Source organism: Lepisosteus platostomus, chromosome 16 (assembly GCF_059453375.1).
Source record: "Lepisosteus platostomus isolate fLepPlt1 chromosome 16, fLepPlt1.hap1, whole genome shotgun sequence".
NCBI lineage: Eukaryota > Metazoa > Chordata > Actinopteri > Semionotiformes > Lepisosteidae > Lepisosteus > Lepisosteus platostomus.
Genome location: NC_142626.1, coordinates 768,271 through 790,474, shown reverse-complemented (window position 1 = coordinate 790,474; position 22,204 = coordinate 768,271). Strand labels below are relative to the sequence as shown.

At 62.2% G+C, this 22,204-nt stretch overlaps 3 protein-coding genes across 10 annotated transcripts; 2 read left to right on the top strand and 1 right to left on the bottom strand.

Annotated features, from left to right (window-relative positions):
- Nucleotides 1–245: 245 nt before the first annotated feature.
- Nucleotides 246–6,563, bottom strand: gpr137 (G protein-coupled receptor 137). 3 transcript variants are annotated; one of them, XM_088608781.1, is made up of 8 exons: nt 6,189–6,563; nt 5,149–5,728; nt 4,973–5,022; nt 3,532–3,754; nt 2,689–2,838; nt 1,703–1,831; nt 1,498–1,613; nt 246–1,378 (listed from the first exon to the last, which is right to left on the bottom strand). In XM_088608781.1, the coding sequence occupies exons 2-8, from the start codon at nt 5,521–5,523 to the stop codon at nt 1,258–1,260; spliced, it is 1,164 nt and encodes a 387-aa protein (XP_088464907.1). In that variant the 5' UTR covers nt 5,524–5,728; nt 6,189–6,563; the 3' UTR covers nt 246–1,257. The 3 variants fall into 3 exon arrangements, with proteins under 3 accessions (XP_088464907.1, XP_088464905.1, XP_088464906.1); XM_088608779.1 differs by having other exon boundaries at nt 5,149–6,081; nt 6,193–6,563; XM_088608780.1 differs by having other exon boundaries at nt 5,149–5,733; nt 6,193–6,563.
- A 910-nt stretch (nt 6,564–7,473) lies between these two features.
- Nucleotides 7,474–18,258, top strand: pld7 (phospholipase D family, member 7). 6 transcript variants are annotated; one of them, XM_088608723.1, is made up of 12 exons: nt 7,474–7,715; nt 8,904–9,346; nt 9,807–10,001; nt 10,556–11,440; nt 11,842–12,083; nt 12,436–12,619; nt 15,122–15,236; nt 15,344–15,471; nt 15,551–15,754; nt 15,843–16,148; nt 16,248–16,347; nt 17,287–18,258. In XM_088608723.1, exons 2-12 carry the CDS (start codon nt 9,254–9,256, stop codon nt 17,490–17,492), a joined length of 2,658 nt encoding a protein of 885 aa, XP_088464849.1. In that variant the 5' UTR covers nt 7,474–7,715; nt 8,904–9,253; the 3' UTR covers nt 17,493–18,258. The 6 variants fall into 6 exon arrangements, with proteins under 6 accessions (XP_088464849.1, XP_088464854.1, XP_088464850.1 ...); XM_088608724.1 differs by lacking the exon at nt 7,474–7,715 and having other exon boundaries at nt 7,725–9,346; nt 10,556–11,071; nt 11,111–11,440; XM_088608728.1 differs by lacking the exon at nt 8,904–9,346.
- A 326-nt stretch (nt 18,259–18,584) lies between these two features.
- polr2g (RNA polymerase II subunit G) lies at nt 18,585–21,741 on the top strand. Its single transcript, XM_088608798.1, has 8 exons — nt 18,585–18,743; nt 19,359–19,468; nt 19,560–19,719; nt 19,965–20,015; nt 20,156–20,221; nt 20,340–20,411; nt 20,503–20,536; nt 21,325–21,741. The coding sequence occupies exons 1-8, from the start codon at nt 18,732–18,734 to the stop codon at nt 21,336–21,338; spliced, it is 519 nt and encodes a 172-aa protein (XP_088464924.1). The 5' UTR covers nt 18,585–18,731; the 3' UTR covers nt 21,339–21,741.
- Nucleotides 21,742–22,204: the final 463 nt, after the last annotated feature.

Sequence of the window (22,204 nt, the reverse complement as noted above, 5' to 3'; positions counted from 1 at the left end):
TGCTGCTCAGTCTTAACGGGGCCCGGCGCCTTGTTCCTGAACACCAGGCACTGCAGTCGAGAGCAGAGCTCTCTTTCTCTCTCTGAGCCCTGTCTCATGAACGCCAGGCGCTGCAGTCGAGGGCAGAGCTCTCTCTCTCACTAGGTCCTGTCCTATGAACACCATGCACTCCGGTCAGGACAAGAACTCCAGCCAACATCAGGAGGTGGATGGGAGGGCGGTCGAGACGCAGGCAGAGGAAGAGCTTGTTACCATTACACAACTTTTATTAATTAGCACTCATTTCTTGACACGTCACTAAAAGCTGAAATATTAATATAATGGAAAGATGGGAGTTGAGTCCCTAATGATCGGTCTGGGATGGAGTCATGGGGCTCCCAGTGGAGGACCCCTCTCTGTAGCCCCTGGTCCTGGGGAGCCCCAGTCTGCCCCCATGTGGCCTCAGGAAAACCCCAAATGGATCCGTGAGGACGGCGGGGGGCTGGGCCAGTGGGGTAGGGGACCCCCGTTGTCCCCGCGCTGGTGAGAGTGTGAGATCTGACGCGCGGGGACTCTCCTAGGAAACAAAAGCACAGCAGCTGTGCACCGCTGCGCAGCTCGACGGCGCCCCCTACAGCACAACGTCCTGTCCCACCGATCCGGCCGTGGCTCGGGGCGGTCCGGTTTTAACAGAGCGTAGTTCCTGTGCTCCCCGTCCCAGCGGAGAACAGGAAACAGCCTCCCGGTGGTGAGAGGGGCGCCATTCAGCGCGGTGCTGTCTGGAGGAAGACCCCCCGTCATCTGGGTGAGCAGACAGTCCTGCACGGTCCAGACAGCAGCCATTGCGCCGAGTGGGTCAGAGCTGCAGGGCCGAACTCACCTGCTCGGGCTGGACAGGTGACCGGTCCCGCTGTCCCTCAGTCCCTGTTTCTGTCGAGACTTTTGGTTCTGGTAGGAGGAGTGTTGGAGCACAAGGGCACAGGACTGACCAGTCACCAGTAGAAAGTTCGGAGGACAGACGGGCAGGGATTGTCCAAGAATGAAAGACTCTGGCTGCGATGGGTCAGTCCCGAGACGTGGGCGTGCCACAGACTCTGGCCGCGATGGGTCAGTCCCGAGACGTGGGCGTGCCACAGACTCTGGCTGCGATGGGTCAGTCCCGAGACGTGGGCGTGCCACAGACTCCGGCTGCGATTGGTCCGTTGTTCGTAGTGCAATCTTTCAGACCATCATCGGTCAATTCCTGGTGCCCAGACTGCCAAGTCGGGCCGCGATTGGTCAGTTCTGAGGGGTGGAGTACAAGGAGTGGTGCTGATTGGTCTGCTGAATGTCTCGTGCGAAGAGCAGGGGTGCCGTCTCACCGGATCCGAACCAGGAGGACTCGCTCGACCGGTACCAGCTGGAGAGAGAGAGAGTTATTGTAGGTCATGCCAATAAAGCATCTTGAATTAAGAACTGAATTGATGTACCAGCTGGAGAGAGACATGCCGGCACCGTGCGCGGATTATTTCGGGGTACCTGTTAGGCTGAGCAGTGCCGTGGCCCCAGGGGCCCCCTGGGTCGCTCTCTCCCCCTTGAGGATCATCGAAGAAGTAGGAGCGTGGCCCCCGCGTGCCGATAGCCACACTGCTGCCCTGAGGGGGAGAGGAGGAGAGCGTCAGGCAGGGAGGGGGCGCTCAGGGAGGGGCGCAGCGGAGCAGGAACGAGAGAGCGGGGGACCAACCGTGTCCCGCGGGGGGCGCCTCACTCTGAAGATGGCGATGAGCAGGGCGGTGGGCAGCAGCTCCCAGATGAACAGGATCGCCCCGAACACCAGGTACCCCCAGTCGCCCATCTCGCTGCGCAGGTCTGCCTGGAGACAGCGGGGGTGCACTCTGTGAGACCCCCCACCCCAGTGTACAACTCAAATACTGTCTTACAGCCTGGGAAATACACGAGTGCTGCTCCATACACACTGTACTGTCCACCGCTAAGATCAACTCCACCGTGAGGCACTGGTTTCAGATAATAATCCTGGCACTGCTGTAGCTCTTTTCTGGACACTGGACTCAGAACTCTTCACAGATCAATGGGGATCCCCCCCACCACCACCCAGCAGTGTGTACCCCCACCTAGGTGAAGTGCCAGTCTGCTTCCCACACCCCAGCTCTCAGTGATGAAGCCAGTTCAGAGAGGGGGGTTATGAGGAGGCCAGGGGGAAATGTGGCCAGGACGCCGGGGTTACACCCCTACTGTTCTCGAGCAACACCCTGGGATTTTTAATGACCACAGAGAGTCAGGACCTCAGTTTTACAGTATAGTGTCCCCGTCACTATAGTAGGGCATTAGGACCCACACAGACGCAGGGTAGGCGCCCCCTACTGGTCTCACTAACACCACTTTCGGCAACAGCCTAAGCATTCCTGGGAGTCTCACACCTGCTGAGCTCCAGTGGGCTGCCAGTGGTGAGCTGCGTGGCGATAGAGCTGCAGGCTAGTGTTTTTCTTTACACTGAGGGGGGTGGGAGGGTGGAACAAGCAGCTCAGCCAGGTGGTTGAAGCTGCGGACAGCCTGGCTCCTCTCCCGAAGTCTCTCAATCAGTTTACCAACGCCCAACCGGGCTGGACGGGCCGATCTGCTCCTCTCCTGCGACTGAGGCGGCAGCAAGGCCGCGTCGCTAACGCTGGGGTGTCGGGGTGACCAGCTCAGGGGGGCCGGGCGGGCGGGTACCTGGTCGGAGATGTTGTACCAGTCGTAGTCGAAGGACTCCACCTTGTGGCTCTGGGACAGCACCAGCACGGCCAGGTTGTAGCAGGCCCGGCTGGAGAAGAGCACGATGACACCCACGCCCAGCACCACCGTGTGACACACCGTCGTGCCCTGCGAGGAGACGGGGGGGTGATTCTTGCGTGTACCCTGACAGGAGGACAGGGGTACTGCGCTGCCAAAGAGCATCCAGTCACCCCTCCATTTTCCAAGTGCTCTACCCCGTAATAATTAATAATAATAATAATAATTGCTTACACTTATATAGCGCTCTTCTGGACACTCCACTCAAAGCGCTTTACAGGTAATGGGGACTCCCCTCCACCACCACCAATGTGCAGCCCCACCTGGATGATGCGACGGCAGCCATAGTGCGCCAGAACGCTCCCCACACACCAGCTCTCAGTGGGGAGGAGAGCAGAGTAATTAAGCCAATTCATAGAGGCGGATTATTAGGAGGCCATGATTAGTAAGGGCCAATGGGAAATTTGGCCAGGACGCCGGGGTTACACCCCTACTCTTTTCGAGACGCGCCCTGGGATTTTTTTAATGACCACAGAGAGTCAGGACCTCGGTTTTACGTCTCATCCGGAGGACGGGCAGGACACCAGTCTACACACAGACACTCACACCAGGACCAGTTTTCACACCAGAAGCCAAATATCTCCCCAGCATGTCTCTGCACTGTGGGAGGAAACCCACACAAACAAGAGAAGAACATGCAAACTCCACACAGACAGCCCCCCCCTCCCCCCAGGTATTGGACCCAGGGCCCCTCTGTACTGGTCTGTACTGGAGAACAGGTACCTGGCCCTGCAGGTAGAGGCTGGTGGAAGGGGCAAGCCGGGTGAGGATGAGGAGGCAGCCGGCCAGGGCGATGGCCTCCAGGATGAAGAGCGAGTCGTTGACCAGAACCCGGACCAGCACCAGCCGCCAGCCCTCGCCGCCCCGCTCCCCCAGGAGGGCGCACGCCACGTTGACGCTCAGGAAGACCGCGCTGGCGCCGCCGTACGCCAGTCGGGCCAGCGCCCTGCGGCACAGAGAGGAGGAGGCAGGCTTAGCATGTGGGCGTGCAGCCGGAGGGGCGTGGGGCTGGGCCTGTGTGCCTGTCTCCCATCTCCGCCTGCCTGCGTCTCTCACCCTGTGTGTCCCTCTGGCCCTGTGTGTCCCTGTGGGTCCCTGTGGTTCTGTGTCCCCCTCTGACCCTGTGTGTCCCTCTGGCCCTGTGTGTCCCTGTGGTTCTGTGTCCCTCTGGCCCAGTGTGTCCCTGTGGTTCTGTGGTTCTGTGTCCCACTGGCCCTGTGTGTCCCTGTGGTTCTGTGTCCCTCTGGCCCTGTGTGTCCCTGTGGTTCTGTGGTTCTGTGTCCCAATGGCCCTGTGTATCCCTGTGTCCCTGTGGTTCTGTGTGTCCCTGTGGTTCTGTGTGTCCCTCTGGCCCTGTGTGTCCCTGTGGTTCTGTATCCCTCTGGCCCTGTGTGTCCCTGTGGTTCTGTGGTTCTGTGTCCCTCTGACCCTGTGTGTCCCTGTGTCCCTGTGGTTCTGTGTCCCACTGGCCCTGTGTGTCCCTGTGGTTCTGTGCCCCTCTGGCCCAGTGTGTCCCTGTGGTTCTGTGGTTCTGTGTCCCTCTGGCCCTGTGTGTCCCTGTGGTTCTGTGTCCCTCTGGCCCTGTGTCCCCCTGTGGTTCTGTGGTTCTGTGTCCCTATGGCCCTGTGTGTCCCTGTGTCCCTGTGGTTCTGTGTGTCCCTCTGGCCCTGTGTGTCCCTGTGGTTCTGTGTCCCTCTGGCCCTGTGTGTCCCTGTGTCCCTGTGGTCCTGTGTCCCTCTGGCCCTGTGTGTCCCTGTGGTTCTGTGGTTCTGTGGTTCTGTGTCCCTCTGGCCCTGTGTGTCCCTGTGGTTCTGTGTCCCTCTGGCCCTGTGTGTCCCTGTGGTTCTGTGGTTCTGTGTCCCTCTGGCCCTGTGTGTCCCTGTGGTTCTGTGGTTCTGTGTCCCTCTGGCCCAGTGTGTCCCTGTGGTTCTGTGGTTCTGTGCCCCTCTGGCCCTGTGTGTCCCTGTGGTTCTGTATCCCTCTGGCCCTGTGTGTCCCTGTGGTTCTGTGGTTCTGTGTCCCTCTGGCCCAGTGTGTCCCTGTGGTTCTGTGGTTCTGTGCCCCTCTGGCCCTGTGTGTCCCTGTGGTTCTGTGTCCCTCTGGCCCTGTGTGTCCCTGTGGTTCTGTGTCCCTCTCTACGCGTCTGTGTGAGAGGAGTACTCACAGGCCTCGACTGGGCTCCGACCGGAACTTCTCTCTCATCTTCAACACCACCTAGAGAGAGAGAGTGAGAGTGAGAGAGAGAGAGAGAGAGTGAGAGAGTGAGAGAGAGAGAGTGAGAGAGAGAGAGGGAGGCAGCGATCTTCCTCGCCCCGTGAGGCCGGCCGGCCGCCCAGTTACCTGGGAGAAGTAGAGGTTGATGAGGCTGAGGGTGAAGAACTGCAGGCAGACGGGGCAGCAGTACAGCAGCCAGTAGGCCGGGGGGGGCAGCCGGTTGGCGGCCGGCGTGTCGCGGAAGTAGAAGGAGAAGAGGGTGGCGCGCAGGCCGGCCCACAGCAGGCACAGGAACAGGAAGGCGCTCTGGTAGCTCCAGCGCTTGTGGCCCGACACCAGCAGCAGCCACAGCTGGGCGTAGGCCAGCAGGAAGAGGGCGCCGTAGAGGGCCGCGTACGCCGCCGTCAGCCCCAGCTGCACCGAGGGCGGCACGGCGGGCCGCAGGGGCCAGGGCGTGGGGTCCGGCCGGGAGGCGTTCTCCGGTGCGGCCCGGGGGTCCATGACGGCGGCGGCGCGGGTCCGAACCCGGCTCTCCGTCCCGCTCGGCTGGCGCCGGGGGCCTCGCTCCCTCCCTCTCCCTTATTAGAGGCGGCTTTCTGGTCCGACCGGCTCAGATGCTGTTGTTGTTGTTGTTCGCCAGCATTCCTGCTTCTCAGCACAGGCAGCCAGATCCATAATAGGGGCGGCAGCCAGGGGGGGGGGGGTTCTGATCTGGAGGTACAGAAAGAGGGAATGAGAGACACCTGGACAGAGGGAGGGTTCCCCCCCAGCCTGGACCGGCCCGGCCCGGCGTCTCTGACAGCTTCTTCCGTGCGCCGGTCTCGGTCCGGCTCCGCACCGTGCTCCTCAAATCCTGGAGGCACTCAGGGGCCGGGCGGCTCGGCGAGCGGACCCCGGGTCCGGTCCGGCTGCTGTCCGTCACATCTCCCTGTAAGCGAGGCGGCGGGGCGGCCGGTCCGGTCGGCACCGAGACCCTGCTGAGGTCTCGGCGGGGTCCAGAGCCGCCTTCAGCCCTGTCCAGCGACAACAACACCCGTCTCCACCGTCTCCACCTCCTCTCTGGGCACACACAGAGGAAGAAGACCACGGGCGCTCTTTGTTTTGTGTTTCTGCTCAGTTGGACCGAGTTACAAGGAAACAGCACAAGTACACAACCCGGCTCTCACCCACCGGCAGCGAGACACACGCCTCCTCGGACTTCGACTCTCAAGCTCCCCGGTGTCGCCGACGTATCTCCCCTTGAACCAGCAGAGGCGGGGAGCGGGGGACCTTCCGTGCCTCGTCTTCACCGTTTCGAAACCGACGCCTCTGTCGCCCCGCCGGCACCCGAATCAGGACGACTTACCTGCCTTGACGGACCCGCACAGCGCCAGTCGGCTCCTTCCTGCGCAAGCCGGCCTGCGCTGTTTGCGTAGTGCCGGAACGGCTGAGGATTCGCTTGCTGCGCACGGGGCGGAGTGGCGTTTCGAGAATGGCTCCGCCCCGGGGGCGTCTTTGACAGGTCGCGCAGTAGGGCGCAGGCGCAGAGGCAGGCACGTTCCGCCGGTAAACAAGTGGGGAAAGTGGGAGGGGCCGAGGTGTCCATCAAGGCGGGGACAGCCAATCGGGAGCGAGAAGGGGAGGGAGCCTTCGGTCACGTCCCTTGCGGATATTAATAATCCCCGCGTTAGTACTTTTGCTGAAAAATAACATGAATGCAATTGCTTTATGTACACAATTTAGATTAATTGTATATTGTATTCCGATGTTTAAATACCTCGGGCAGAGTGTTGTCCTGTACTTTTTGTTCTTTTACCTTTCTCCTTTTTGTGTGATTTGATGTTCAGTAAAAGTGAGGGGGAAATAGTATTTTAATAGTCTCAGTGTTACTAGCGGCAGTAATATGTATTTATTTTTAAAATACAACACAGTGGATTGTTGGATTCCTGACGAATGCTCTGCCTTGTCTTCAGTCCTGCTGTAGACCCAGAGCAGACCTGCAGTTGAGGATAACGGGCGATAGTTGACACTTTCATTCCTTAATTGTAACATTCCTTAATTGAGTCTCAGATTGTCTAATTAGCAGGTGACGCACACAGCATGAACACAGGAGCACGAAAGGGGCGCCATGCCCTGGAAGGGACAGTTTGTGCTTGTTAGAGACGTTTTACAGGCGTTCACAATAAAGGAATCCATGCACGTTAAGCTTTGGAAGGCGCTGGTTGTTGTTTTTTTTAAATCTACAAGAGTGACGAACTCAAGAGCTGTGCCCCTGCGCCCCTCGTTTCATTACACGTTTTAGGTGACCGATGGAGAACACGGTGCTGCAGGGTCCTCCGGCCCCTTCCCAACATGGCGGCCGCACGGCGGCGGCGACGACGAGCGTCACGGGGTTCTAGAAGCCCTGCGGCGCGCGCGGCCCCCCCCCCCCCCCCCCGCCTTCAAATTTCAAATTCAAACCGACGCGCTCTCGCGCCGCGCAGGAGACGGAGGCCGGTAGGAGAGGAGGAGGAGGAGGGAACAGCGCCCACCCGCGGCGGGAGGACCGTCGGTGACGCGACGCGACGCGACACGACACGACAGGAGACGCCGCGATTCCGCCTCAAAACATCAAACCAGCCCGTCGTCCGGGAGCCTTAACGGCTTGATTCGTCGACATTATATCGTCACCATCCCTGGGGAGCTCAGTCAGCGGTGGCTGACAGCTCGGAATCGTAAGGATGTCGAGTTGTAGAGGAGAGATGTGCAGGGTGTTCGCCAGTCGATGCGAGAGCCGATGAGGGCTGTACGGATCAATGTTAGACTGCTGACCGGACGCTGTATGACCGAGGGCGCTCCTCAGTCCTCAGGCTGTTTAATGTAAACGGCGCTGTTCTTGTTGTTTTGTCTTGACCAGGGTGTGGGCTCTTTCCCCAGCTCGGGAGGGCGGTCTGGTTGCACAGAGGCTGGTTTCTGCTTCTCCTCTCGTGTAACACCGTCCTTGCCCTTCCCTAGCTCTTCTCCACTCGTCCTGGGGGTCCCCTGCACCCCCAGCAGTGTGTACCCCCACCTGGGTGAGGCACCAGTCCTCTCCCCACACCCCATTTCTCAGTGGGGAGGAGAGCAGAGTGATGGAGCCAGTTCAGAGAGGGGGGTTATTAGGAGGCCGTGAGGGGTGAAGGCCAGGGGGGAATATGGCCAGGACACTGGGGTAACACCCCAACTGTTCTTGAGAGACACCCTGGGGTTTTAATTTGAATCGTTCCTACAGGCCGGTGCTTTTTAGCAGGATCACTGGTGTCTGATGGAAGCAGCCGCAGGAACCCAGGGGACCCGATCAGTCTGTCGAACCCGCTCACAAAGGGGCGTCTTCCCCCTCTGCAGGTCCGGCGGGTTCTGGGTCAGGCAGCAGACCTGACAGAGGGTGGTCCTGGTACTGGCAGACTGGTACAGGGGTGAAACCTGGTACAGATCCAGGTCGGGCAGCAGACCTGAGTGAGGGCGGTTCTGGTACTGGTACAGGGGTGATACCTGGTACAGATCCGGGTCGAGCAGCAGACCTGAGTGAGGGCGGTTCTGGTACAGGTACAGGGGTGATACCTGGTACAGATCCAGGTCGGGCAGCAGACCTGACTGAGGGCGGTTCTGGTACTCACACTCACTCAGGTACTGGTACAGGGTGATACTGGGTTGGGCAAGAGACTTGACAGAGGGTGGTTCTGGTACTGGTACAGGGAGGTCCCGGTACAGACCCCCCTGGGCCTGTAGGAGCTGGAAGCCGATCTGCCCCACTCCCTAACTGCAGGCTCCCCTGGAGTGTAAAACAAGAGCCACTGTTCCTCGGGGGGCTCGGGTTTGGGTGGGAACTATATGAATATATAGGAAGAGGCGCTATATGAATGAAAGATGCTCATTTTCTCCAGCTCCCGCGGCATGGGTCCTGGGGGGGTGTAGGACGGGTCCGTGTCCGCCAGGGGGCGCGGTGCGGCGCGCCGGCCCCTCTCTGCCCCCCTCCCCGCTCCCTCTCTCTCTCTCTCGGCCGCCAATTACCAGCCGGCGCAGGAAACCGCGGTCCGCTTCAACTCCAGCCGCTGCGGGGCAGTTTGTCTTCGTGCGTTTGGCGTCACGGCCGTGGAAAAAGATATATTCGGCGAGCGAGAAGCCGGGCTGTAGTCGAGGGCGAGAGGACAGACGTCTTGGAAACGCAGCGACAGCCGCCGCCTGCTTCCGTTTGAGGCCCCCGGCGCCCGGGCTGCCGCTGGCCCGGTGAGCGATGGGCCGGCGGAGGTCGGCTCGGCTGGCCCGGGCGGAGACGCCGCTGCGGCGCTCGGCGAGACTGCGGGACACCCTGGGCGGGCCGGTGGAGGTGCGGGTCTCTCCGTCTCGTCGGTTCGCTGCGCACCGCGGGGCCGGGGACGAGCTGTCAGCTGCCGGCCGAGCAGACGTCTCCGCCGCCGCAGCGCCAGTGTCGTGAGCGCTGGGGCTTGAACTGGGCCCCATGGGGGTCCCAGCCCAGCTCGGGCCAGCCGTGAGCTGTGGCGCTGCAGAGAGATGATCACAGTCGAGCTCGTCTTGAGCTGGTACTTCAGTCAGGGTCGTCAGGAGTGAGCACTGGGGCGGCTGGAGGACCGTGCAGTCCCGCAGCAGTGCGGAAGGACAGACCAGGGCTTCGCTGGTCCGCACAGACCTACAGGCGCGTGTGGGGCAACGGGCACAGTGGCTACTTCAGGGAGGGGAGGTGCTGCTGTACGCGAAGGGCGGTGGGTGCGTGGCACAAGCCGTGCCGTCGAGACGCACTCTGACCCCCGGTGTCCACTGTCCTGCAGGAGGTGGTGGACATGTCTGCAGAGCAGTCGGAGGGGGAGGACGCCCAGGACCTGCAGCCACGCCCTGGCATCCGGGCCCACCACTCTGCTTCTGGGGACCCAGCGCCAGCAGACCCAGAACCAGAGTCTGAACTGGAGGAGCCTGAGGCCAGAGGCAGGGGCCGCCCTCGCCAGGACCCCCAGCTGGACTCCATGGTAGGTCCTCTGTTGTAGAGCTCCTCTCTGGACCGGACGGGCTCTGACCCGGTCTGGAGCTACAGCGCCGCGGAGCGCGGCTCCTCTCTGGACCGGACGGGCTCTGACCCGGTCTGGAGAGGGCAGTGGGGGCTCTCCTGGGGATCAGCAGGTGCCGGGCTGCTCCAGGCGATGGCTGAGGGGTGTTTTATGCACTGAGCTGCTCAAACAGGGTGTGTTTTTCAGCCCGGCTGCGAGGGCGCTGAGCTCCGGGGGCACACCCTGGGCCAGGGGTCTTCCCTGGGGGCAGGCTGGGTTGGTTGACGTTGCTTTGCGTTGGGTGCAGGGTGTGTCCCTGGCGCCCTCCTGCCACACAGAGGCTCTTGTGTTCCTCTGCTAACCACATAACTGGGTGTGATGGGGGGGCATCATGTGCCTGTTGACACACCAACACACTGCAGGAAGAGCCTCCAGACGCCTCCCGTCAGCTGCGCAGTCTGAGCTCGGGGCGTCGCTCTGAGCTGCTGCGATTCTCGTTAACGGGTGTTGCTTTCTCTCTGCTCCCTTGCGGTCAGTGCCCCTCGGTCATCCTGCGCAGACTGGACCTGGAGGACCGGGAGGGAGAGGAGACGGAGCCCCCCCGGGCCGCGGCGCCGAAGGCCCCCACCTCCAGGATCCCCACCTTCCAGAGCTCCGGCGCCCGTCTGCTGCGGCCCGTGGACCGCCCCCCCCCGGGCAAGCCCCCCCCCTCCCAGCTCCCCGTCAGGCCCTGGGAGCGCGCGGCCAAGCCGCACCTCGAGCTGGGCTGGTCGGACACCGCGCTGAGCCCCCGCCCGGCGCTCAGGGCCGAGACCGGGACCCCCAGGCCCGAGGCGGCGCAGGAGGCTGGCGCAGGGGCTCTCGCCCCCGAGACCAGGAGAGGGCAGCTGGAGAGAGGCACACCTGCCCCCAGGGCCGAGGCCACGAGCAGGGAGGCCTCCAAAACACAGCCTCGGAGAGGCCCCCCCGTCCCCTCGGAGGCAGAGCCCAGAGAAGACACGCCACCTGCCTCCGAGGAAGGAGGAGAGGAGGCTGAGGCTGAGCGAGAGGAGGTGGGCTCCGAGGCGGGCTCCGAGGCCGAGCGAGAGGAGGCGGGCTCCGAGGCCGAGGAAGAGGAGGCTGGGGAAGAGGAGGTGGACTCCGAGGCCGAGGAAGAGGAGGTGGGCTCTGAGGCTGGGGAAGAGGAGGCTGAGCAAGAGGAGGCTGCCCTCGAGGCTGAGGCTGAGCGAGAGGAGGTGGGCTCCGAGGCTGAGGCTGAGCGAGAGGCGGTGGGCTCCGAGGCTGAGGCTGAGCGAGAGGCGGTGGTCTTTGAGGTGGGAGCCCGGAGCGAGAAACCCGCCCTCAATCCCAGAGGCAGACGAGCGGCCGGAGGGAGGGAGGCGAGGCAGGAGGGAGCGGGCCGGCCCGGGCCCCGAGGCAGGGTGAGTGCTCCTGTGGGTGTTCTGATTCCTCGGCCACTCGGGGACCGCCGAGCTGTGTGCTTGACCTCCCTCAGGCCAGGGCGGGGCTGGGGTTGCTTTCCCCTTTGAGCAATCTTTAAAGCTGTCCAAATGGGCAACTAGATCCTTTACCTGGAATAGCTGTAGCTCTGCTGAAGGCCGCGGGCTCTCGGCTGGGCGGGAGAGGACCAGCCCAGCGGCTGACCGGCCTGCTCTCTCCCTCCCTGCAGCAGACCGGTTCTCAGCAGGGGCTGACCGGCCTGCTCTCTCCCTCCCTGCAGCAGACCGGTTCTCAGCATGGGCTGACCGGCCTGCTCTCTCCCTCCCTGCAGCAGACCGGTTCTCAGCAGGGGCTGACCGGCCTGCTCTCTCCCTCCCTGCAGCAGACCGGTTCTCCGCGGCGGCTGACCGGCCTGCTCTCTCCCTCCCTGCAGCTGCGGCGCTACTGCTCCACCCTGCTCTGCCTCCTCCCCCCCCTGCTGCTCCTGCTGGGGGGGGGCGGCCTGTTCCTGTGGCCCTCTGGGAGGCCGGGGCTGGCCGGCGCCCTGCTGGTGCAGCTGGACCTGGACTGGCTGTGGGCCGGGGACCTGTGGGCACGGCAGGAGGCCTGCGGCTCCGACTGCAGGTAGGGACGCGCGGGCGCTGCCTCCACATCCCAGGGATCCTGCTTGCTCCCCACCCCCACCACTCTCTGTGTGAAGACGTGCCTGTGGCCCCTGTTTCTCTGCGGATCCAGACCTGGGTGCTGTCAGAGAATTGGGTGACTCTTGCTGCGTGTGTGGAAAGTCTGTGCTACAGAGTCGTACCGCTGACCTGATATGGCATTTATCTGGAAGGCCACAGAGTCCCAGTCGCTGTTGTACGCAGTATAATTGCAAATCCGTTAAAAATATTGAAGATCGTGCTGCTGCTAGTACTGCCGCTGATACTGAAATCAGCAGATTGGAACGTGTCAGTCTCTGTCCCTCCTGGTGCAGCCTGTCCCTGCTGGAGAGCCTCCCTGAGGGGCTGGAGTACCCCCCTGGCTCCCCCCGCCTGACCCCCATCTCCCAGGCCTGGAGAGACCTGCTGCACAGAGCCAACCACAGCGTCAGCATCGCAGCCTTCTACCTCACACTGAGGGACACCGACCTGGAGGCCTCCGAGCCCAGCGCACTGGAGGTGAGTCAGGGAGAGGGCTCGGAGCACTGGAGGGGAGAAGGGAGAGGGCTCGGAGCACTGGAGGGGAGAAGGGAGAGGGCTCGGAGCGCTGGAGGGGAGTCAGGGAGAGGGCTCGGAGCGCTGGAGGGGAGTCAGGGAGAGGGCTCGGAGCGCTGGAGGGGAGTCAGGGAGAGGGCTCGTTGCACTGGAGGGGAGTCAGGGAGAGGGCTCGGAGCACTGGAGGTGAGTCAGGGAGAGGGCTCGGAGCGCTGGAGGGGAGTCAGGGAGAGGGCTCGGAGCGCTGGAGGGGAGTCAGGGAGAGGGCTCGGAGCGCTGGAGGGGAGGGAGGGAGAGGGCTCGTTGCACTGGAGGGGAGTCAGGGAGAGGGCTCGGAGCACTGGAGGTGAGTCAGGGAGAGGGCTCGGAGCGCTGGAGGGGAGTCAGGGAGAGGGCTCGGAGCACTGGAGGGGAGAAGGGAGAGGGCTCGGAGCACTGGAGGGGAGAAGGGAGAGGGCTCGGAGCACTGGAGGGCAGGCAGGGAGAGGGCTCGGAGCGCTGGAGGGCAGGCAGGGAGAGGGCTCGGAGCGCTGGAGGGCAGGCAGGGAGAGGGCTCGGAGCACTGGAGGGGAGGCAGGGAGAGGGCTCGGAGCACTGGAGGGCAGGCAGGGAGAGGGCTCGGAGCGCTGGAGGGGAGGGAGGGAGAGGGCTCGGAGCGCTGGAGGGCAGGCAGGGAGAGGGCTCGGAGCACTGGAGGGCAGGCAGGGAGAGGGCTCGGAGCGCTGGAGGGGAGGCAGGGAGAGGGCTCGGAGCACTGGAGGGGAGTCAGGGAGAGGGCTCGGAGCGCTGGAGGGGAGTCAGGGAGAGGGCTCGGAGCGCTGGAGGGCAGGCAGGGAGAGGGCTCGGAGCGCTGGAGGGCAGGCAGGGAGAGGGCTCGGAGCACTGGAGGGCAGGCAGGGAGAGGGCTCGGAGCGCTGGAGGGCAGGCAGGGAGAGGGCTCGGAGCACTGGAGGGGAGAAGGGAGAGGGCTCGGAGCACTGGAGGGCAGGCAGGGAGAGGGCTCGGAGCACTGGAGGGGAGGGAGGGAGAGGGCTCGGAGCACTGGAGGGGAGAAGGGAGAGGGCTCGGAGCACTGGAGGGCAGGCAGGGAGAGGGCTCGGAGCACTGGAGGGGAGGGAGGGAGAGGGCTCGGAGCACTGGAGGGGAGAAGGGAGAGGGCTCGGAGCACTGGAGGGGAGAAGGGAGAGGGCTCGGAGCACTGGAGGGCAGGCAGGGAGAGGGCTCGGAGCACTGGAGGGGAGGGAGGGAGAGGGCTCGGAGCACTGGAGGGGAGGGAGGGAGAGGGCTCGGAGCACTGGAGGGGAGGGAGGGAGAGGGCTCGGAGCGCTGGAGGGGAGGGAGGGAGAGGGCTCGGAGCGCTGGAGGGCAGGCAGGGAGAGGGCTCGGAGCGCTGGAGGGCAGGCAGGGAGAGGGCTCGGAGCGCTGGAGGGCAGGCAGGGAGAGGGCTCGGAGCACTGGAGGGCAGGCAGGGAGAGGGCTCGGAGCGCTGGAGGGCAGGCAGGGAGAGGGCTCGGAGCACTGGAGGGGAGGCAGGGAGAGGGCTCGGAGCACTGGAGGGCAGGCAGGGAGAGGGCTCGGAGCGCTGGAGGGGAGAAGGGAGAGGGCTCGGAGCGCTGGAGGGGAGGGAGGGAGAGGGCTCGGAGCGCTGGAGGGCAGGCAGGGAGAGGGCTCGGAGCACTGGAGGGCAGGCAGGGAGAGGGCTCGGAGCGCTGGAGGGGAGGCAGGGAGAGGGCTCGGAGCACTGGAGGGCAGGCAGGGAGAGGGCTCGGAGCGCTGGAGGGCAGGCAGGGAGAGGGCTCGGAGCACTGGAGGGCAGGCAGGGAGAGGGCTCGGAGCACTGGAGGGCAGGCAGGGAGAGGGCTCGGAGCACTGGAGGGGAGGGAGGGAGAGGGCTCGGAGCACTGGAGGGGAGAAGGGAGAGGGCTCGGAGCACTGGAGGGGAGAAGGGAGAGGGCTCGGAGCACTGGAGGGCAGGCAGGGAGAGGGCTCGGAGCACTGGAGGGGAGGGAGGGAGAGGGCTCGGAGCACTGGAGGGGAGAAGGGAGAGGGCTCGGAGCACTGGAGGGGAGAAGGGAGAGGGCTCGGAGCACTGGAGGGCAGGCAGGGAGAGGGCTCGGAGCACTGGAGGGGAGGGAGGGAGAGGGCTCGGAGCACTGGAGGGGAGAAGGGAGAGGGCTCGGAGCACTGGAGGGGAGAAGGGAGAGGGCTCGGAGCACTGGAGGGCAGGCAGGGAGAGGGCTCGGAGCACTGGAGGGGAGGGAGGGAGAGGGCTCGGAGCACTGGAGGGGAGGGAGGGAGAGGGCTCGGAGCACTGGAGGGGAGGGAGGGAGAGGGCTCGGAGCACTGGAGGGGAGGGAGGGAGAGGGCTCGGACGCTCGGAGCACTGGAGAGAAAGAAAGACTTTCAGCTGCACTAGTCATGTGGGCAGAAGGTTAATGAGCTGTCCCCCGTGTGTGTGCGGCGCAGGGGAAGCGTGTGTTCGAGGCTCTGAGGGGCCTGCCAGCTCGAGGGGTGGGCCTCAGGATCGCCGTCAACAGCCCCCAGACGTACCCCAGGGACACGGACGACCTTGCGCTCGCAGGTAGGAGGCCGCACCCCGCACCCCACCCCCAAGCCTGCTCACAGCCCCTGGGGGAAGGCTGCGCGAGTCTGATCCCTGTCCCTCCCTCTCCCTCTCTGTGTGCGCAGGCGCGGAGGTGCGCCCGGTCTACCTGCAGAACCTGACCGGGGGGATCCTGCACACCAAGCTCTGGGAGGTGGACGGCCAGCACGCCTACCTGGGCAGTGCCAACATGGACTGGCGCTCCCTCACACAGGTGCCTCCCTTCCGGCTCATGGCCTGCCCGCCCCCCTGCAGGAGACCGGCTCTGTAACTGGCCGTCTGCTCTCCCGCAGGTGAAGGAGCTGGCCGTCTCGGTGACGAACTGCAGCTGCCTGGCCAGAGACGTGTCCCGGCTGTTCCAGGCGTACTGGCTCCTGGGCTCTCCAGCAGGGGGCGCAGTGCCCGCGCGCTGGCCCCGCCGCCTCAGCGCTCTGTCCAGCGCACAGCGCCCCCTGCAGCTGCAGCTGAACGGGCTCCCGGCGCAGGTCTACCTGTCGGTGAGGGCCGGCCGTCGGACAGCGCTCGTGCGTGACTGTATGTGTGTGCGTGCTGCTCCTGACTCTCTGCCCGCCTGCTCCCCCGCAGAGCGCTCCCCCGCCGCTGTCCGCGGACGGCCGAACGGACGACCTCTCGGCCATCCTGGGCGTGATCTCGGACGCCCGCCGCTTCGTCTACGTCTCGGTCATGGACTTCCTGCCGGCCTCCCGGTACACGGAGCCGGCCCGGTTCTGGCCGCCCATCGACTCGGCGCTGCGGGCGGCGGCGTGCGCGCGCGGCGTGGAGGTGCGGCTGCTGGTCAGCTGCTGGCCGCACTCCGACCAGCCCATGTTCGTCTTCCTGGAGTCGCTCGGCGTGCTGAACCACCCGCCCCTGAGCTGCCGGCTGCACGTGGTCAGTCCTCTCTCTCTCTCTCGGCTCCCGCTGTCCGAGCGGTCTTCCCCCTCCCCGGCCGGGGCCTCACCGTGCTCGTCCTGTCCTCTGTCTCTGTAGAAAGTGTTCGAGGTGCCCTCCACCAAGGAGCAGAAGATGATCCCCTACGCCAGGGTGAACCACGCTAAGTACATGGTGACGGACAGAGTCGCGTACATAGGTAAGCCCCGCCCCACCCTGAGGCTGACTGGCCTATCACAGCCCTGCCCTGAGACTGGCCTCTCTTAACCCCTCCCCCCTGTAGGCTGGCACTATCACAGCCCTGCCCTGAGGCAGGCCTCTCTTAACCCCTCCCCCCTGTAGGCTGGCACTATCACAGCCCTGCCCTGAGGCAGGCCTCTCTTAACCCCTCCCCCCTGTAGGCTGGCACTATCACAGCCCTGCCCTGAGGCAGGCCTCTCTTAACCCCTCCCCCCTGTAGGCTGGCACTATCACAGCCCTGCCCTGAGGCAGGCCTCTCTTAACCCCTCCCCCCTGTAGGCTGGCACTATCACAGCCCTGCCCTGAGGCAGGCCTCTCTTAACCCCTCCCCCCTGTAGGCTGGCACTATCACAGCCCTGCCCTGAGGCAGGCCTCTCTTAACCCCTCCCCCCTGTAGGCTGGCACTATCACAGCCCTGCCCTGAGGCAGGCCTCTCTTAACCCCTCCCCCCTGTAGGCTGGCACTATCACAGCCCTGCCCTGAGGCAGGCCTCTCTTAACCCCTCCCCCCTGTAGGCTGGCCCTATCACAGCCCTGCCCTGAGACTGGCCTCTCTTAACCCCTCCCCCCTGTAGGCTGGCCCTATCACAGCCCTGCCCTGAGGCAGGCCTCTCTTAACCCCTCCCCCCTGTAGGCTGGCCCTATCACAGCCCTGCCCGAGAATGGCCTCTCTTAGCCCCGCCCCCCTGTAGGCTGGCCCTATCACAGCCCTGCCCTGAGACTGGCCTCTCTTAGCCCCGCCCCCCTGTAGGCTGGCCCTATCACAGCCCTGCCCTTTCTTAGCCTTGCCCCCCCCTCCCCCCCCTGCAGGCCAGCCTCTCAACTTTTCATTTCGTCACGCTCAGCCTTGTACCACACTGACGGTGCCCCGTTCTCTCCCCCCTACCCCCCTCGCGTAGGGACATCCAACTGGTCGGAGAATTACTTCACCCACACGGCGGGCGTGGGGCTGGTGGTGAACCAGACGGGGGCTCCAGCCGGGGCAGGCAAGCGCAGCGTCCAGAGTGACCTGCAGGCCGTGTTCGAGAGGGACTGGGACTCCGGCTTCGCTCAGCCCCTCTCCTCGGAGCACGCCCACCGCTGCGGAGCACGGGAACGCGCATAGCCCCGCCCAGCTGGGGGGCAGGGGGGGCACCGTCGCTCGTCTGCTTGCAGCAGCTTCCTGCGCTGCCAAAGCCACACAGCCAAAGCCTGAAGTTGAAACGGAGGAGAGACGCTGGAGTCCTTGTCAGCGAGAGTGGACACCAGGGGGCGCGCTTGATAGCCGTGTGTGTGGAGCTTCTGGCAGAGGGAGTCTGGGACACACACTCTTTGGGCCACGAGGTCCTAAGGATGGATAGTCAGTGTGTGTGTCCCAGGCTCCCTCTGACTGGACCCAGTCCTCCCTCGCAGACGAGGCCCTGGACTGGCTCGGGTCGGGTCGGGTCGGGCTGCGCTGTTCTCTCTCCACCTTGAGGGAGGTGGACATGGGGGAGGGTTTCAGTAATAAAAGAAATTGCCTGGGTGGGGGGGTTGATTTTGAACTAATCTGTTCTGAAATGCTGAGCGAGCTGCAGCTGTAGATGTTCGTACCGCAGCGTGTTTGAAGTGAGAGCTTTGTTCGATGTTGATTTTTATTTTTTTAGGAATGGGTTTAGGATTATTTTACGGTGTGAATGCTTCTGCCTGGGTAGTGGATCAAAGCCATAATGAAGCCTCTACAAGAATATAGCAGCGTCCTCGCTGATCTTATTTTGCCTTGCATCCTTCTTAAATTATTTTTATATTTTCTGTTGCCAAATGATATGTGTATATGATGGTTCTTGTATGCACACACCTATCAAAGCCATGTAAAGCCTTTTTTAAATAAAGTTGCCTTCAGTACTCGGAAAGACGGTGTGGCTGTGGAGAGTGAACAGGAACGGTGCAGGCTGGGGTCGCCCTGGGGTCGGTGACGGAAGCCACCCTCTCACTGCCTAACCTGAGAGCCAGGCCTGTGGACAGAGGGCTCAGGTCAGCCTCAGACGCCTACAGTTCTACCCATCTGACGCGTTAATTGTACTTGCTCACATGAGCCTTGATAATGCTCTACGTTTTACGGCTTTAGTCATTTGGGGGTAATACATAAACTGAAGAAATAAGGCATAACATATTTCCCTAGATGGGCCCTCTATGTAGGCTAACGCTCCAGAACTCCAGTGTTAGCACCGCCCCCTCGGATGACGTAGAAATGCTGAGACGGAAACGGAAAGGCGGAGTGAGCGTCGGCGCTTCATTCGTGTTGTAGCGTTGTTGCTTTATTTATACTCGTATTTGTGTAATTAAATTGGGTTTAAAGGGGTTCTCCTTGTGGAAGTGGGACACGATGTTTTATCACGTAAGTAGCTGAATCGTTAATTTCCGCGGTCACGTAGCCTGGCGGCTCTGACTGGGGGAGAACGCTGGGCTCAGAAACGCAAGAATATTCATATTTCATTTTTGAAGTGCAAAGTTCGTCTTTGCCGGAATATTTTATAGCAGGACTGACAGAAATAAACATATTTAAGTGTGCGCAAGTGAACGCGTCTCCATTCTTGCCTGTCGACAAACGTTTCAATGTGAAAGGTTTTATTTTTAGAAATCGAAATGGGAATGCTTCATTTCACCGAACCTGCTTATGAGTTTCTCTATCCTCCTGATCCGCTGTGTGTCTCCCAGCTGGGGGTGAATTGGGTCTTCCCTGTCTGGGGAGACTCCTGGGGAAAGTGCGGTGTAAATACAAGGAACTGTGATTACTTTCTCAGTGAAGGAACTTGCTAAGCGCTGGTCACATGGTGCAGCTGGCGCACCTCACACCAGAGGTTTAGAGGATTAATCACTGCCTCCTCCAGCACCTGCTGAGGTGATGTCGCGTCCTTGTTTGACCGTCTTGTGGAAGAGCCGTGCAACAATTTTTTAAAAGAGTGGGCAGGTGCCCTGGTCTCCCGCTCTGTAACGCCTGCCTCCCTCCCAGATCTCCCTGGAACACGAGATCCTGCTCCACCCCCGGTACTTCGGCCCCAACCTGCTGAACACGGTGAAGCAGAAGCTGTTCACGGAGGTGGAGGGCACCTGCACGGGCAAGTGAGTGAGCGGGGTCGCAGCAGTCCGCTCCGCTCCAGGTCTTCCCTGCGGCGCAGGTGCTGACGGCCCCCTCTCTCTGTCTCTGTGGCAGGTATGGCTTTGTGATCGCCGTGACCACCATCGACAACATCGGCGCCGGCGTGATCCAGCCGGGCAGGGGCTTCGTGCTGTACCCGGTCAAGTACAAGGCCATCGTGTTCCGACCCTTCAAGGGAGAGGTGGTGGATGCTGTGGTCACTCAGGTCAACAAGGTCAGGACAGAGCATGGAGACCTCCTGATGGCCTGTCTCTCTCTCCCCTCCTCATCCATCTCTCCCTCTGTTCCTCTCTCCTTTCCTACCTTCCTAATCACCAGTCTCTCCTCTCTTCAATCGTCCTAATGGCCTGTCTCTCTCTCTCTGCTCTCTTCAATTGCCCTAATGGCCTGTCTCTCTCTCTCTGTCCTCTTTTCTACCCTCCTGACGGCCTCCTGACAACCCGTCTCTCCATCTCCTAGGTGGGGCTGTTCACAGAAATTGGACCAATGTCGTGTTTCATCTCTCGTCACGTGAGTACCGGACCCCTCTTCCTCTCTAGTCCCGATGCTCGGCCCTGCTTCCTGTTTCCCTCTCTGCTGCGACTTGGGAAGTCTGTCCCAGCTCTCCCTCCGGCGCTGCAGGACGGTAACTGTTGCTCTTGTGTTCACAGTCCATTCCTTCAGAGATGGAATTCGACCCGAACTCCAACCCTCCCTGCTACAAGACGGTGGACGAGGTGAGTCTGGGCTTGGGTTTAACAAGGAGGGGCGCCCCCCCCCCTCTCTCTCGCTGGCCGCTGGTGCAGAGCCTCTGACCCCCCGCCGCTGGTCGGTCTGTCTGTCTGTCCCGTGCAGGACATCGTGATCCAGCAGGACGACGAGATCCGGCTGAAGATTGTGGGGACGAGAGTGGACAAGAACGACATCGTGAGTGTCTCTCTCTCTCTCTCTCACACCCCTCCCCCCCATCTCTCGTACTCCCGGTAACTCCCTCCCTCATGTTGTTTTTCTCTTTCAGTTTGCAATTGGATCCCTGATGGATGATTATCTGGGTGAGTCCTTCAGTCAGTCATTCCAGCCACTCTTGTTGCAGCATTGTGTGCTGTCTGTCACTGTCGCCCCCTAGTGTCACTGGACTGGGATTGCAGCCCCCAGTGTACCAGGACTGTCCTACTGGACTGGAGCCTCCAGTGTACCAGACTGTCCTACTGAACCGGAGCCCCCAGTGTACCAGGACTGTCCTACTGGACCGGAGCCCCCAGTGTAACAGACTGTCCTACTGGACTGGAGCCCCCAGTGTAACAGACTGTCCTACTGGACTGGAGCCCCCAGTGTAACAGACTGTCCTACTGGACTGGAGCCCCCAGTGTAACAGACTGTCCTACTGGACTGGAGCCCCAGTGTAACAGACTGTCCTACTGGACTGGAGCCCCCAGTGTAACAGGACTGTCCTACTAGACTGGAGCCCCCAGTGTAACAGGACTGTCCTACTGGACTGGAGCCCCAGTGTAACAGGACTGTCCAACTGGACCGGAGCCCCCAGTGTAACAGACTGTCCTACTGGACCGGAGCCCCCAGTGTAAGAGGACTGTCCTACTGGACTGGAGCCCCAGTGTAACAGGACTGTCCTACTGGACTGGAGCCCCCAGTGTAACAGGACTGTTCTACTGGACTGGAGCCCCAGTGTAACAGACTGTCCTACTGGACCGGAGCCCCCAGTGTAACAGACTGTCCTACTGGACCGGAGCCCCCAGTGTAACAGGAGTGTTTTGGCCTTTAAAGATGAGCCTCACTGTTGCTTGAATGAAGGAATGATCGCTCTCTCTCCGTCTCTCTCCAGGCCTGGTCAGCTGATCCTGCTGCAGAGGAAACTGGAGAAGAGAAGAGATCTATTTTTATAATCGTCTGGCATCAACCCCCACCTCCCCCACACGAACCCCGACAGCGCAGCACCCCCACGAGAAGCTGCGCCCCAACTCTGCGGCCCCTGCGGGGGGGGGGGGGTCAGGGTGTCACGGTTCGGGAGCACGAGCCAGTCTGGGGGTGCAGCTCTCCCCAGACTGCGGGCCAAGAGAGCTGTGTTCTCTGGCTGCCCCTGCCCCTGCAGGTGACTCAGCAGGTTCTTGCTGGAGTGCTGACTCGTCAGTAACCCCCCTGCGGCTGTTCTGCAGTGTCACCCCTCCCCCCCCCCGCCTGCTGTTCCGCACTGTGGCCTCTCCCTCCTGTCCAGATCAATAAAAGCCTTTTGCTGCCCTGACTTCCAGGCCTTCATCTTGTTGTCGTTTCTTTTACCGGGGTTCGTATTTGTATATGTGCACAACAAAGCTGAAATCCTGTAATCTGTCTCCTGATAACCTATACTAATACAGTCTGTTTCACAAGAGTCTGGACCCCAGGGGTGCCTGTACAGAGTGTCCAGTAAGAGTCTGGACCCCAGGGATGTCTGTACAGCGTGTCCAGTAAGAGCCTGTACCGCAGGGTGTCTGAACAGTGTCCAGTAAGAGCCTGTACCCCAGGGGTGTCTGTACAGCGTGTCTAGTAAGAGTCTGGACCCCAGGGGTGCCTGTACAGAGTGTCCAGTAAGAGTCCGTACCCCAGGGGTGTCTGTACAGTGTGTCCAGTAAGAGCCTGTACCGCAGGGTGTCTGAACAGTATCCAGTAAGAGCCTGTACCCCAGGGGTGCCTGTACAGAGTGTCCAGTAAGAGTCTGTACCCCAGGG

Coding starts and splice junctions, on each gene's coding strand:
- gpr137 (XM_088608781.1), bottom strand. CDS start 5,523: ATGGACCCCCGGGCCGCACCGGAGAACGCCTCCCGGCCGGACCCCACG. Junction 5,023..5,148: donor TCAACCTCTACTTCTCCCAG/GTAACTGGGCGG, acceptor CTCTCTCTCTAG/GTGGTGTTGAAGATGAGAGA. Junction 1,614..1,702: donor GGCGCCCCCCGCGGGACACG/GTTGGTCCCCCG, acceptor TCTCCCCCTCAG/GGCAGCAGTGTGGCTATCGG.
- pld7 (XM_088608723.1), top strand. CDS start 9,254: ATGGGCCGGCGGAGGTCGGCTCGGCTGGCCCGGGCGGAGACGCCGCTG. Junction 11,441..11,841: donor GGCCCGGGCCCCGAGGCAGG/GTGAGTGCTCCT, acceptor CCCTCCCTGCAG/CAGACCGGTTCTCCGCGGCG. Junction 15,237..15,343: donor GGACGACCTTGCGCTCGCAG/GTAGGAGGCCGC, acceptor CTGTGTGCGCAG/GCGCGGAGGTGCGCCCGGTC.
- polr2g (XM_088608798.1), top strand. Junction 19,720..19,964: donor TGGTCACTCAGGTCAACAAG/GTCAGGACAGAG, acceptor TCCATCTCCTAG/GTGGGGCTGTTCACAGAAAT. Junction 20,222..20,339: donor GCTACAAGACGGTGGACGAG/GTGAGTCTGGGC, acceptor TGTCCCGTGCAG/GACATCGTGATCCAGCAGGA.